The sequence below is a fragment of the Podarcis pityusensis genome, assembly GCF_964106645.2.
Source record: "Podarcis pityusensis genome assembly, chromosome: 8".
NCBI classification, from domain to species: domain Eukaryota; kingdom Metazoa; phylum Chordata; class Lepidosauria; order Squamata; family Lacertidae; genus Podarcis; species Podarcis pityusensis.
The window spans coordinates 22,595,030-22,607,279 of record NC_138033.1 but is presented as its reverse complement, the minus strand read 5'-3'; the positions used below and the strand labels follow the sequence as shown (position 1 = coordinate 22,607,279).

The following is a 12,250-nucleotide window of genomic DNA, read 5'->3' as shown; positions in this document are numbered from 1 at the left end:
CAAGGCCCAGACTCACATGACACACCGGCTCTGGGGGGCAGGCAGAGGGCAGGGCTACCCTAGGCAGGCAGAAAGGAGCAGAGGTCAACGAGTCTCAATTTATTTAGTTTTTAAAAATGCTTTGTGCATCTGCGTCTAATCTTGCCCCTTTCTAAAATTTATTCACTGGTGCATGTTTTTCTTTTTGTACATCGACCAAAGAATAAATTTAAATAAAATAGGAATTAAGGGTGTGTGTTTTTCAGGACAGTGGAGCTTGTGTGTTTTGTGTCCCATGGTGAAGTGATGGTGGCACTTGCCCTTCTTCTGATAGGAAGCACTCTTTTTTGCGAGGGGGTGAGAGAACAAAAAATGGGGGTCAAGGAGGCTCAGTTGCAGGGGGAATAAGAAGGGAAATGATAAATGTTCCCTTTTCATCTGCGGAATGTTGGAGGGCATGTGGAAATGCTCTACATTGTTAAGCGAACTGAGAAGTCAGAGCACCAGGAGATTTTTGGGTGTGGGGGCACAGAAGGGGCACAGTGTATTTCTAGGCGGGAGAGTTGTTGCCCACATGTCAAGATCTTTGAAAGGAAAAAATAACAGTATATTTCAATGGCAGGAGTCCAGCAATTGGAGGGGGGGAGGGAAAGCTCCTTGTTTGGGAGGTCACTCGCCTCCTTGCCCCTCCTCTGGTGCCAACTACAGAACTGAGCTCATTTTCACCTTCCAGATCAGAATGCAATTAGACTTGATATTTCACTTCTCTATTTTTTGCAATACATTCCTCTACTCAGTCAACATATCAAAATGGGTAAAAAAAGAAATGTATTTTAGGATAATATATGTTTGAGAAATGCATCATTTGAGACATTACAAATCTGTATTTTGTGAATTATAATCTTTCCCCCCATGGACCACTGGAAAATTGCTGAGGGTCTCAGCAGACCACTTAATGATTTTCCTGCCTGTTGCAGCAATTGTAATTCCAAAGAATTCAGATTATTACAATAAAATACAACATTTGAAACAAAAGAAGGAATAAAGATACCATGAAAAATTAATACGAATAGTCAATGTGCTGTCTCCAGTCTTCAAACACACCACCGAATAGAGCTTGTGGATCACTGATGGTCCAAGGATCGCTCAAAAACAAACAAACCAGAGTTATATAGTCTACAATTTTATATAGATTTAAATATATGTTTAAAATGGTGGTGCTCGCAAAGTGTTTGAGGCTGTATCTGTACTAAGAACCCCACCCTGTGTTCCATTTCCTTCTTGCTCTAATGCAGAGTTCTAATTCTGTAGGAATTTACGTGCAGATCCATCACCACCACACAAGGTTGCTTAGTTTAACTATGTGCTGTTGGAAGAAAAACCTTTGTTTCCTGGATTAGATGGACTTTTAATGTGACCGAACAGAGCCCTGCTTGTACTTAGCTATATTATCATTTCTCTGCGCCACCCTTGTCACCCAAGGAGACATCAAGGCAACACTTGCAGGGGTTTTGAGCAGTCTCCCATCCAACAGCTGGCCAGACCTGCACCCACTCAACTTCAGCTTCACCGCATCTGGGATCTTCAGACCATGCCCTGAGACAGCATCTATAGCCCTGCATCGAAAACCCTCTTTGTCCTCTGCTCCTCCAGCCTTTTTCATCCGCAGGGTTTTCCGGTGGTGGCAGAGCAGGAGTGGAACCTGTTGCGTGGCGAAAGCAAAGTCAGACGTCCGCTCTCTTCCCGTGGGGGGAAGTGGTCTAGACGTGCACAGAGACATTCTTTGCCCTGAAAAAGCCAGTGTTTTAAAATGTGGTGGATGTGTGCTGAAACCACCTTTGCCACACTTTGGAATCGATCTCTGACTTCACCCTAAAATGACTCCAGGATGCATTTTATCCTAGGCATGAAAGAGCAGAGCAGCTATGAGGGAAAGCGCGGCTGCATTCAGGTCCTGCTTGCAAGCTTCCCATAGCACAGCGATGGCCAAACTTGGCCCTACAGCTGTTTTGGGACTACAACTCCCATCACCCCTAGCTAACAGGACCAGTGGTCAGGGATGATGGGAACTGTAGTCCCAAAACAGCTGGAGGGCCATCACTGCCATAGTGGGATCTGACTGGCCACTGTGAGAACAGGATGCTAGATTTTGGCTCAATTCAACAGGGCTTGTCTTATGTCTGCTCAGAGGTTTGCCCCACTGAATTAAAACAACAACAACAACAACAACAACAACTTGTTTTTCCTCTCTCTGACTTAGAGAGGGAGGATCTGTGGCCCACCAGATGTTTTTTTCGACTCCAGTGCCCACTGTCTTTGACCCAGGCTGGGATTAATCTAGGTCATTTCTCCCTCTCTTATTTATTAAATTTATTATGCCGCCCTTCATCCCAAGATCTCAGGCTGGTTCTTCCTCTTCTTCCCCACTTCTGATGTGCTTATGTATTTTCCTCACTCAAACAAAGCCCAGGGCCATCTACAAAGCAAAGGATAATGGCAAAACGACATCAGCGATGAAAACAAATACATAACTAATCGATTGATAGATTAACACACAAACCAAACCCAGAAATCTGCACTTACGGTCATTCAGGACATTACCATGCCAAATGCAAAGGGGTTAGGGCAGTGGTTTGAAGCTCAACATCAAAAAAACCTAAGATCATGGCCACTGGTCCCATCACCTCCTGGCAAATAGAAGGGGAAGAAATGGAGGCAGTGAGAGATTTTCCTTTCTTGGGCTCCATGATCACTGCAGATGGTGACAGCAGTCACAAAATTAGAAGACACCTGCTTCTTGGAAGAAAAGCAATGACTAACCTAGACAGCATCTTAAAAAGCAGAGACATCACCTTGCCAACAAAGGTCCGTATAGTTAAAGCTATGGTTTTCCCAGTAGTGATGTATGGAAGTGAGAGCTGGACCATCAAGAAGGCTGATCATGGAAGAATTGATGCTTTTGAATTATGGTGCTGGAGGAGACTCTTGAGAGTCCCATGGACTGCAAGAAGATCAAACCTATCAATTCTAAAGGAAATCAGCCCAGAGTGCTCACTGGAAGGACAGATCGTGAAGCTGAGGCTCCAATACTTTGGCCACCTCATGAGAAGAGAAGACTCCCTGGAAAAGACCCTGATGTTGGGAAAGATGGAGGGCACAAGGAGAAGGGGACGACAGAGGACGAGATGGTTGGATAGTGTTCTCGAGGATACCAGCATGAGTTTGACCAAACTGCGGGAGGCAGTGGAAGACAGGAGTGCCTGGCATGCTCTGGTCCATGGGGTCACGAAGAATCGGACATGACTAAACGACAAAACCACCCAACCTTTCTTTGGCCGTGCCCCACCTAAGCATCTCTAAAATCCTGATGCCCCACCCGCACCCCGTGACATATAATTCTTATTATTCGAAAAGTGAATTCCTGTTCACGTGGAGGAAGCCTAACAGGCCATTCACTGTTAATAACTCATTCTCGAATTGCCCCCCCCATCAAATTGCCCCCCTGTGGGGTGTGAGCGCCACGTTGGGAACCACAGGGTTAGGGTGAACAGAAATGAATTAACTGTTGCTGGAAACCATAGTTGGAGGGGGGCGCCCATGTGCTCGAATCCTGCTTATGGGCTTGGCCACTGTGAGAACAGGGTGCTGGACTCGATGGGCTTAGGGCCTGATCCTGCAGAGCTCTTCTTCTGTTCTTAATAGAAATTGCTGCCCTATTCTCTCTCTCTCTTTCTTACACACACACGCGCGCTTGCTTGCCTTATAGATACGTAGATAACAGCGGCTCCGAATTGCATTCCTGCTTTGCGCCCCCGCCCCCCCTTGCCTGCTCTTCTGCCTGCCCTTCCTCACTTCGACCAGCAGGCGGCATCCTCTGCCTTTCCAATCCTGGCCTTCGCCTCCCGTTCAGAGCCGTCGTTTCTCTCCTCCTCTCTCTCTCTCCCCCCCTGCACTTTTTTCTTCTCTTCCCTTCTCTGGAAGCCTGACGTCAGTTCGGTGCTGCTCACCCCCCTTCTCTCTCTCTCTCTCTCTCTTTTTTGGGGACGAAGGTTTTCGGTTCCAAACAGGCTCCTGCTATTTCAGCTGGAACTGGGGGAATCAATGGCTTCTCTCGGCAACTTTCCGGCGCGCCTCTGAGAAAAAGCTTCTGCTGAGCTTTGGCAGAAGAATAATTCTTTTTTTTTAAATTATTTAAAGAGAGGAAGAGGAGCAGGGGAAGAAAAGAGAGAAGGGAGTGAGGGACGCCAAGAAGCTTGGAAGAGAGAGGGAAAAAAGAACTTTTTTGGAGGGTGGCTTTCTGCTCTCGTACAACATGCAGAACACCCGGGCTTTGATCTTCATGTTAACCTTCCAGATCTGCTCTTTGGAGACCGAGACGCCTACAGGTCAGCACCCCGAGACCCTCGAGTCCTTCCTCCCCGCAGCCCCCTTCTCCGCCCCGCTCGCTCCCTCCGGCCGCCGCTGCGTTTCGCAGCCTGTTTTCTTGGAGAGTTTGGCTAGGCGCTTTGCGCGCATTACTTGCGTTGCTCAACTTGTGCTTTCGCTCTCCTCCCTCGCTGCTTTGCCTGCCTGCCTGCCTGCCTGCCTTCCTTCTCCCGCTAACTTCGGAGGCGTCTCGCAAGGAACGAGCCGGCGGGTTCTCAGCTTGGGAGGCAGCGGCAAACCGGAGTTTCAAACGGACCTGTTTGCCTGGTGGCGCATTTCCTCGTCGGCGTTCGTGGTCCAGGGAAGAGGGTGGCGGGCTGCTGTTGTTTTTGGAGAGCTGGGGCAGGCGGGCGGGCGTTGTGTGTGTTTAAATTCCTGCTCGGGAAGAGGCTGTAAAACGAGCCACCGGGAAAACTTCCTCTCCTTTCCCTGCCTGCTCTCGCTTTCGGTCCTGCCTAAAGTGATTTAAGGTCCCCGAGAGCTCCGGATTGGGCTGACTAGAGAAGGCACTGGGGCTAAGGGGAGTTCAGTGCAACCCTCAATCTCAACCCCCTTCTCAAATATCCCGGGCATCTCCCCCAACTCTTTTTAAACTGCGACAGATCTGACTCTTTTCAGCTATCCCAGATGATATATTTTGGTGACCTTTGGGGTTTGGCTTGAATCTGCGTTTCCTCGGTCCCGTTCTCCCTTTTTTGTCCACTTTCTCGTCGGCGGTGGTGGTTGACCGTGCAACCCTAAGTGCGTCTACTCGGAAGTAAGCCCCATTGAATTCAGCGGGGCTTACTCCCACGTAGGAGGGTGTAGAATCGGAGCCTGAGACTTGTGTGTTGCCGAAGGCTTGCAAACGTGTTTCTGGGGAAATAAGGCGGAAGGAGCGGTTAGCTGTCTCCCTCATTTCGCTTCCGAATACATATGTTTGTATGTGTATGATTTGAAAAGAGGATACAAGCCAGAGACCACACTCTTTCTCCTGTCCAGTGATGATGATAAAGATGATGAAGTACTTTATGGTTGAAACTGTCTGAAAAGGGGTTTTCAGGAGATATTGCTTTGGCTCACAGTTCAAGAGGGGCGCCCAAACATTTACCCATCACCTTGCAATAAGTCCTGGGATGCTCCCTTTAGAGGATTGTGTGGCACGGTTTCACGGTTTCACCGGGACCCCTTTAAAGTATCGTCACCTTAAGGGATCCCCTGGGGTGTCCAACATACCCCGAGGGTCTTGTGCCTTTTGGGGGTGCTTCTCTCCCCCCTTAACCCTGCAAGTTGTCCTGACTGCACTTTGCAAGGAGAGAGGTTCCAGGGGCGAGAGGAAGGTGGCGGGATAATATGCTTGCTCAATTTGCCTTTATCCGGAAGGGAGAACCGTTTCCTTAGAGTAAAACACCAGCTGATGGGCCAACTTTTGACTTTCCCAGTCACCGCTTTTACCGCAAAGCTTGTAAAAGGCAGTAGAAAGTGTGACTCTCTCTATGTGTGTTGTGTTGAGAAAGCAGAGGCTGGCTTTTATTTTCCTTGGCATTTTTTTAATAAAAAAAAAACAGCTGGAGAAATGTCTTTGACACATCAGACTTACCTAGCATGGACTAGGAATAGATCTGCATTCAGCACAGATGACTTCCTGTGCTGTTGACCTGTGAGCAACCACTTCAAACTTGCCTTTATTTGCTAGGAATAGATCTGTGTTCTCCATAGACGACTTGCTGTGTTATTGACCTGTGAGCATCCACAATCTCTCTCTCTCCCCCCCCCCCCCATGAAAGTCACATCCCTCCTTTAAACCAACACATCACAGAAGGGAACAAAAGAGACCGCTAAGCATTTTTCTTAAAATGTCAAACAGTTAATATTTTTAATGGCACCTCTACCTTTTTTAATAAAAAAATCCCATCCCAATATTGCCACCTCAACACCTGACTTGCATGCCGCCTTTGAAAATATATTGCTTGCAATGAAACCTTTATGAGACCAAGAGCTGTAGGTTGTGGAGAGTTGTTTTTCCTTTCCCCAAAGTGCTACATTCTAAGCCGAGTGTTGTGGTTTCTTTTTAATTCCACTTTGCAGGCATTTTTGGCGACGGTTCACCGACTGAGGTTTCTGTTTTGATTGACGATCCAGTACATTTGTGAACTGTGTCTGGAAACCTACAAACGTCAGTTGACCTGATCGTGGGTGTCGCTGGGGGAGCAACCTGCCCCCACCCCCATAGCAACAACCCCCTGCTTGCTGTGTTCTGGAAACACTTGCTTCCTAAGTCATATCTGGTTTGGCTGGGTCTGCCCCCCCCAACTGTTTGCATAAATGCACAGTGCTCAGCGTCTGCTTTCAAGCATTCTTAAAGTTTAAAAAGCTGCCCCTGCGATTTGAAACCAACACCGGTTCTAGTGACAGACGACTGAAGGGTTGATAGGCTACGTGCAAAAGTCTTCAATGGGTTTAATGTGCAATCAGTCCTTCGGGCATCAAGGGATGTTGAGAAGGTGGGACGCCGGGTGGAGGTTTCTCTTGGGTCCTTTCTGCTTCTCATTACTGGCAGTAGCAGGGAGCAGAGTTCCTCCAGATGGAATGAATGGCTCTGGAATGCTCTTGGGGGTGGGGGCTCACATGCCTTATTATTATTGCCTAGCCTTTTCCCAGCTGCGGCATGTGGGGTACAAGAGAAGTGAGCTTTTTGCCATCAAGGTGGGAGTTGGTGCGTGGAAGACCTCAGGATCCTCCAGATCTTCGCCCCTCAACCCAAAGCTTAGAGGGGAAGGACTTCAAGTGCCCTGGCCGTGTGGATATCTCTTCGCAGAGCGCTAATTACATCAACATAACATAATAAGCATGGTGTTCCTTCTAGCACAGTTGCTAAAGTGTGTGTGGGATGGTTGACACTGCAAGTTTGAAATCAGTTCTCTTGGGGGCAATGGGAACCTGCCTCTCTTAAGTTAAGGCACAGCTATGGGGCTGGGGCAGGCCTTGCATAGGGAACCCCCCCCCCCAGCAGTATCTAAAGCAAGGACAGGGAACCTGTGTGCTGCCCCCTCCCCTCGATTTCTTGGAATCCCATCGGCATGAGATGTGATGGGAGTCGTAACCCCCCAAAAAAAATATTGTTAAGGGATGATATGTTTTGACACTGGGGATGCCTCCTGCTGTCTGAGAGGAAAAGAAAGCAATGTTTTCGCAGAGCTCCATGCTGAAAGCCCTGTCTCCCAGTTCTTGAGCAACTTGGCATTCTACTTTCATTTCCTGCTGATATTCTGCAGTCCTTGAGCATCTGGACTTGCCTGGATATTCTTGAGTTGGGGCTTTAAACTAAGTAGTTAAAGGGCCATGATAACTCAGTGGTGGAGCCACTTATAAGGTCCCAGGTTCCGTCTCCAGCATCTCCAGGTAGGGCTCGTGGAGACTCCCTGTCTGTAACCCCAGAGAGCTGCTGCCAGTCAGTGTAGACAGTACCAGGGTAGATGGACCAATGGTCTGACTTCACACAAAGCAGCCACCTCCTATGTCCCTGCATTGTATAGTATAAGCATATTTTTATCTGTCATGTGTGCGTGTCTATGAATAGGGAATATGCATCTTTCTTTTCAGTGGAGGGCTGTGATAGGGTTTTCTCAGTGGTGATTTTTTTCTTCAACTGCAATGTCCTTTCTCGAACAGAGGAAAGCTTCTCCCTGCATAAACCCAAGCATTCATTACACCGGTAATGGTAGGAGTATCGAAAGCTGCCTTCCACAGACAATTAGCTCATCTAACTCAGTACTGTCTGCACTGACTGGCAGCAGCTCTCCAGGGCTTCAGGCAGGCCATGGAGATGTCAGGGATCAAACCCGGGACCTTCTGCATGCAAATCTGATGCTGACCCCTAAGCTACAGGCCTTCTTCCTCAGGTGTTGATGGGGAGCTACATTCCTTTTACATGAGCCTTGATGATTGGAAATGCCTGATACTCCAGGTGATACAAATTTGCAGCAAGTTTTCCCCCACCTGCCACTCACACCAGCAGAAACTCTACCAGTACTGTTGCTTTGAATGCCCTGCAGGCTGCCTGGCTGAAACAGATGCGGTTATATGGCAACAGTCCTTCTCTTGTGCGATTTAGATAAGTTGCATGAAGTAAGCCACCCATACTCATTAGCAGATTCTGCAAACTTGTTACTGATTAAAAGCTTGTTCCATCAAGCCCTGAACATCACAGGCAAGGGGAGTTTGTCCTTTTTCGGAGGCTGTTCTTGATAGCTATATATCTATATCTCCTCTGCCATTGGAATGAGCAAAGTTCTTTCCTTGAATCTCACGCAGGTCGCTGCTTGTGCATTGGTCACTTGATGGCTGCAGTGTCAAGTGACAACTTCTGTGCAAGGAGATCTCCCCCCCCGCACTATGCACCAATCATAGCTTAAATCTGCCTCCCCCAATTTGGTGCCCTCCAGATGTTTTGGATTATGAAACCCTCTTAGGGCGTTTCCCTCAAATATTTCTCTCATAACTTCTAGCCTTGGGATGGCCTGACACTTTGCTTGTGGATGGCTGGTGCTGTTTTGGCCCCATCAGCAATGGGGCTCCCAGCCTGAACATTGGAAACAGAGGGAATGATTTGTTGTCAAGTCCTGATAGTTGAAGAGGGGCTAGGTCCACCGGTTGTGCCTTCTGCTTGTTGACGTGATGTACCATGTAGAGCCAACAAGCTGTGCATATGCAGATTGATTTCCAGTCACACTCTGCAGACAACATTTAGGTGCTGACCTTCGGATCGGTCTGCAGAGGCTGCCCACTGTATAGGCAGTGGTAGAACATGCATTTATTTCAGCTGCACATATTTAGGTTGCAAACACCTCTTAGCCAGTGCCATTGGACTCAGTTGATCTTCCCTGGGGCTGCCAGCCAGATCCCCAGGGCTGATTTGAAGTCTCCAGGTGTGCCTGGCCCACTCCAGGTCACAGGGAGAGGGACTGAATCTCCAGGTGGATGAGAGAGCCTTCAATTTTTATTATTAAGAAGGCTAGAATACCCTTGGGGTCCCTTCCAATTCTATGGCTGTGTGTGCAGCTTGCAAGCTTCAGCCAGGCAGGAGCCAGCTACAAATTATTGCACAGGACTGTGTTTGTGTATCTGCCTCCCTGCCTTCCTCCATTCCCTCCTCCCCTCTCCCAATTAACTTCTGTCTCCAGGGCTCAGTGATGGGAGGGAGCATAAAGGGAGAATGACCATGGCCTAGCCTCATGACATCACCAGGGGTCGCCCCAGTGGCTCAGGTTCGTACCCTGAAGTCTCAGTGGCTGGGATGCTGCAGACCTGGCAACCCTCATCTCCTCCCCCCCCCAATAAACCTGTATAGGATTGTTCTGCACATCACCGTGAGGTATGGGGACTAAGAGGTCACAGTTAGGTCTTCCAAAAGGATGAAACTTTCACAGGTGCCTGCAGATTCCCAGCCACTGGGCAGTGGTGAAGGTAAAAATGAATTCCATGGGAAAAAATGGCGGAAGCTTTTGGCTCAAAGGGTGAACAACCACAAAGGAAGAGCATAAGCAAATTCTGTATGGAAGTGGCCATCCTTTGGGATGCCCCCCCCGCCTGCTTCTATTATGGGAATGAAAGCATTGAATGAGTACCATGTTTCCCATACCTGTGCAACAGAAATTCCTTCTGGCTGTGTGCCTTTGCACCCTTCCAGATCAGCTCTAGATAGTTGGGAGAGCCTCCGGAGCAGATTCCATGCAGTAAAGCATAATGGCTGCTGAATGTGACCTGATGTACCCTTTGCCAAATGGTCGCAGGGTGAATTGTAAAATAAAATAAAATAAAATAAAATAAAATAAAATAAAATAAAAGGTAAGTAAGGTAAGGTAAGGTAAGGTAAGGTAAGGGTAGTGTACAATTTAAAATAAAAGCCTAGAAAATAGTGAATATCAGACTAACAGCGCTCAGAGAGAGAACATCGGTGTTGCATGCGGAAGGTCTCAGATTCCATCTCCGACATCTTCAGATAGGGCTGGGAATGGCCACTGCCTGAAACCCTGGAGTGGGGCTTCTGGTCAGAGTAAACAAAAAGAACACAAGATGAGCCTGCTGGGTCAGACCAATGGCTCATCTAGTCCAGCATTCTGCTCTCATGGTGGCTGACAAGATGCAAGAGCACTGTGCCCTCCTGTGGTTTCCAGCAACTGGTATTCAGAACAAAATAAGGTGCTACTGGAAGGAATTTTTTTAGAGCACACAAAAGCTCATACCAATAACAAACTTAGTTGGTCTCTAAGGTGCTACTGGAAGGATTTTTTTTTTTAATTTTGTTTCAACTACGGCAGACCAACACAGCAACCTACCTGTAACTAGAACTATGATATTCAGAAGCATTGCTCCCCCTCTAGCACTGTGGAGGCAGAGCATAGCTATGATGGCCAGCTGCCTTCAGTAGCCCTCTCCTCCAGGAATTGGTCCACTCCTCTAAGTCAGTGGCCACCACTGCCTCCGGTGCCATATTACCAAACAGGCAGAGTAGGCACCAACCTATGGGCCTCATTGCCACTTAGGGGCCCTGCGACAACGGATCAAAATAACATTGATTTGATCTTGAAACAAATTACAATCAAGCTTTCTTAGTTCAATGTTACCCCATTAGAGGAGGGGGCCCCTGAGATTTTGACTGCCTAGGGGCCTCCACAGGGTTTAATTTGGCACTGAATGCCTCCTGTGGGGGTGAGTGTGACGTTAACATATGGGAGAGTGCTGGAAGTGAAATAGTTAAACAGGTTACCCAATCAGGACCCAGGGGGTGGAGTCAGTGGGAATATAAAACCAGCTCTGGGAGGGGCAAAGGGGGTAGTTCGATGAGGAGTTCATTGGAAGTTGGGTGGTTGGTTGGAGTGGGAGTGAGTTGGGATAGAGTCTGTGGTTAGCTTGAGTTAGTGTAGCGAAATAAGCTGAGTCAGGAACAGTTAGGGGCTAGGAAGACAAGTAAATATCTGAGAGGTAGTTTAGTGAGTGAGAGCAGGTAGCGGAAGTTATAGGTCTGGATAGGCACCCCATGAATGTAATTGACCGCTACCGTTTATGAAACCACATGCTTGTTAAACAGCAATAAATAAACAAGTTTATGTTTCAATTTAACCCTGACTGGACTCAGTGTTGTCCCAGGTAGGGCCTGGGTGGTGGCAGCGAGAAATAAAGTGGTGGCACAGGGATCAATAGATGGTGAAACGTCTGGGAACCCTGTGTGATCACTACAGTGAGTTCCACAGTTTAACTATGTGCTGTGTAAAGAAGCGCCTTGTCTTATCTGTCCCAAACCTTCCAACATTCACGAGTTCTAGCATTATGAGAGAAGGAACAAAACTTTTCGCTATCTACCTTATCTGCACTGAGCTAGATGGGGCAATGGTCTGACCTGGGGTAAGGCAGCTCCCAATGTTTTTCTACCTGCAGTCCTCAGCAATGGGTTGTGTGTGTGTGTGTGTAAGCAACTCCTGCCATTGCACGCGGCAACATTACCGTGGCAGCGCAACAAATGTGTGCTGTACTCAGGGCGCATGTGTGTCATTGTAGCTCTGAGTAACTGTGTGGTATTGCCGAGTGCTTCTGCAACACAAACAGAAAATGAAATACTGTTCTGTGCATGGATGTGCTCCTTGCCTACAAGGAGGGGGCAGTGTGGAAAGCCAGCCAAGTTCTAAATGCTCCCGGATATGATGGATGCACTAGAATAAACAATCCCATATTTCTGCAGTGACGTTCCTCGGGTTCCTGCTGGATTGGCGGGGGGGGGGGGGGCATTGGCCAGGTCTTCTCTGGCTAATGTTACTTGGATGTGAGTTACAAATTCAGTGGGTGGGTGGGGGGTTGACTTTGGACTGGA

General features: G+C 48.0%; 1 protein-coding gene across 9 annotated transcripts in view; it reads left to right on the top strand.

Moving 5' to 3' along the window:
* The first annotated feature begins 3,984 nt into the window (after nt 1–3,984).
* The window catches only part of PTPRU (protein tyrosine phosphatase receptor type U), a 375,331-nt gene continuing 367,065 nt past the window's right edge, over nt 3,985–12,250 (top strand). For 6 of the 9 annotated variants that reach the window (XM_081015388.1, XM_081015396.1, XM_081015395.1 and 3 more), the window contains exon 1: nt 3,986–4,364. In XM_081015388.1, the coding sequence (XP_080871514.1) occupies nt 4,292–4,364 (73 nt within the window). In that variant the 5' untranslated portion in view covers nt 3,986–4,291. Of the gene's footprint in view, nt 4,365–12,250 lie in introns of all 9 variants that reach the window. The other 3 variants (XM_081015389.1, XM_081015387.1, XM_081015391.1) reach the window with 1 other exon arrangement.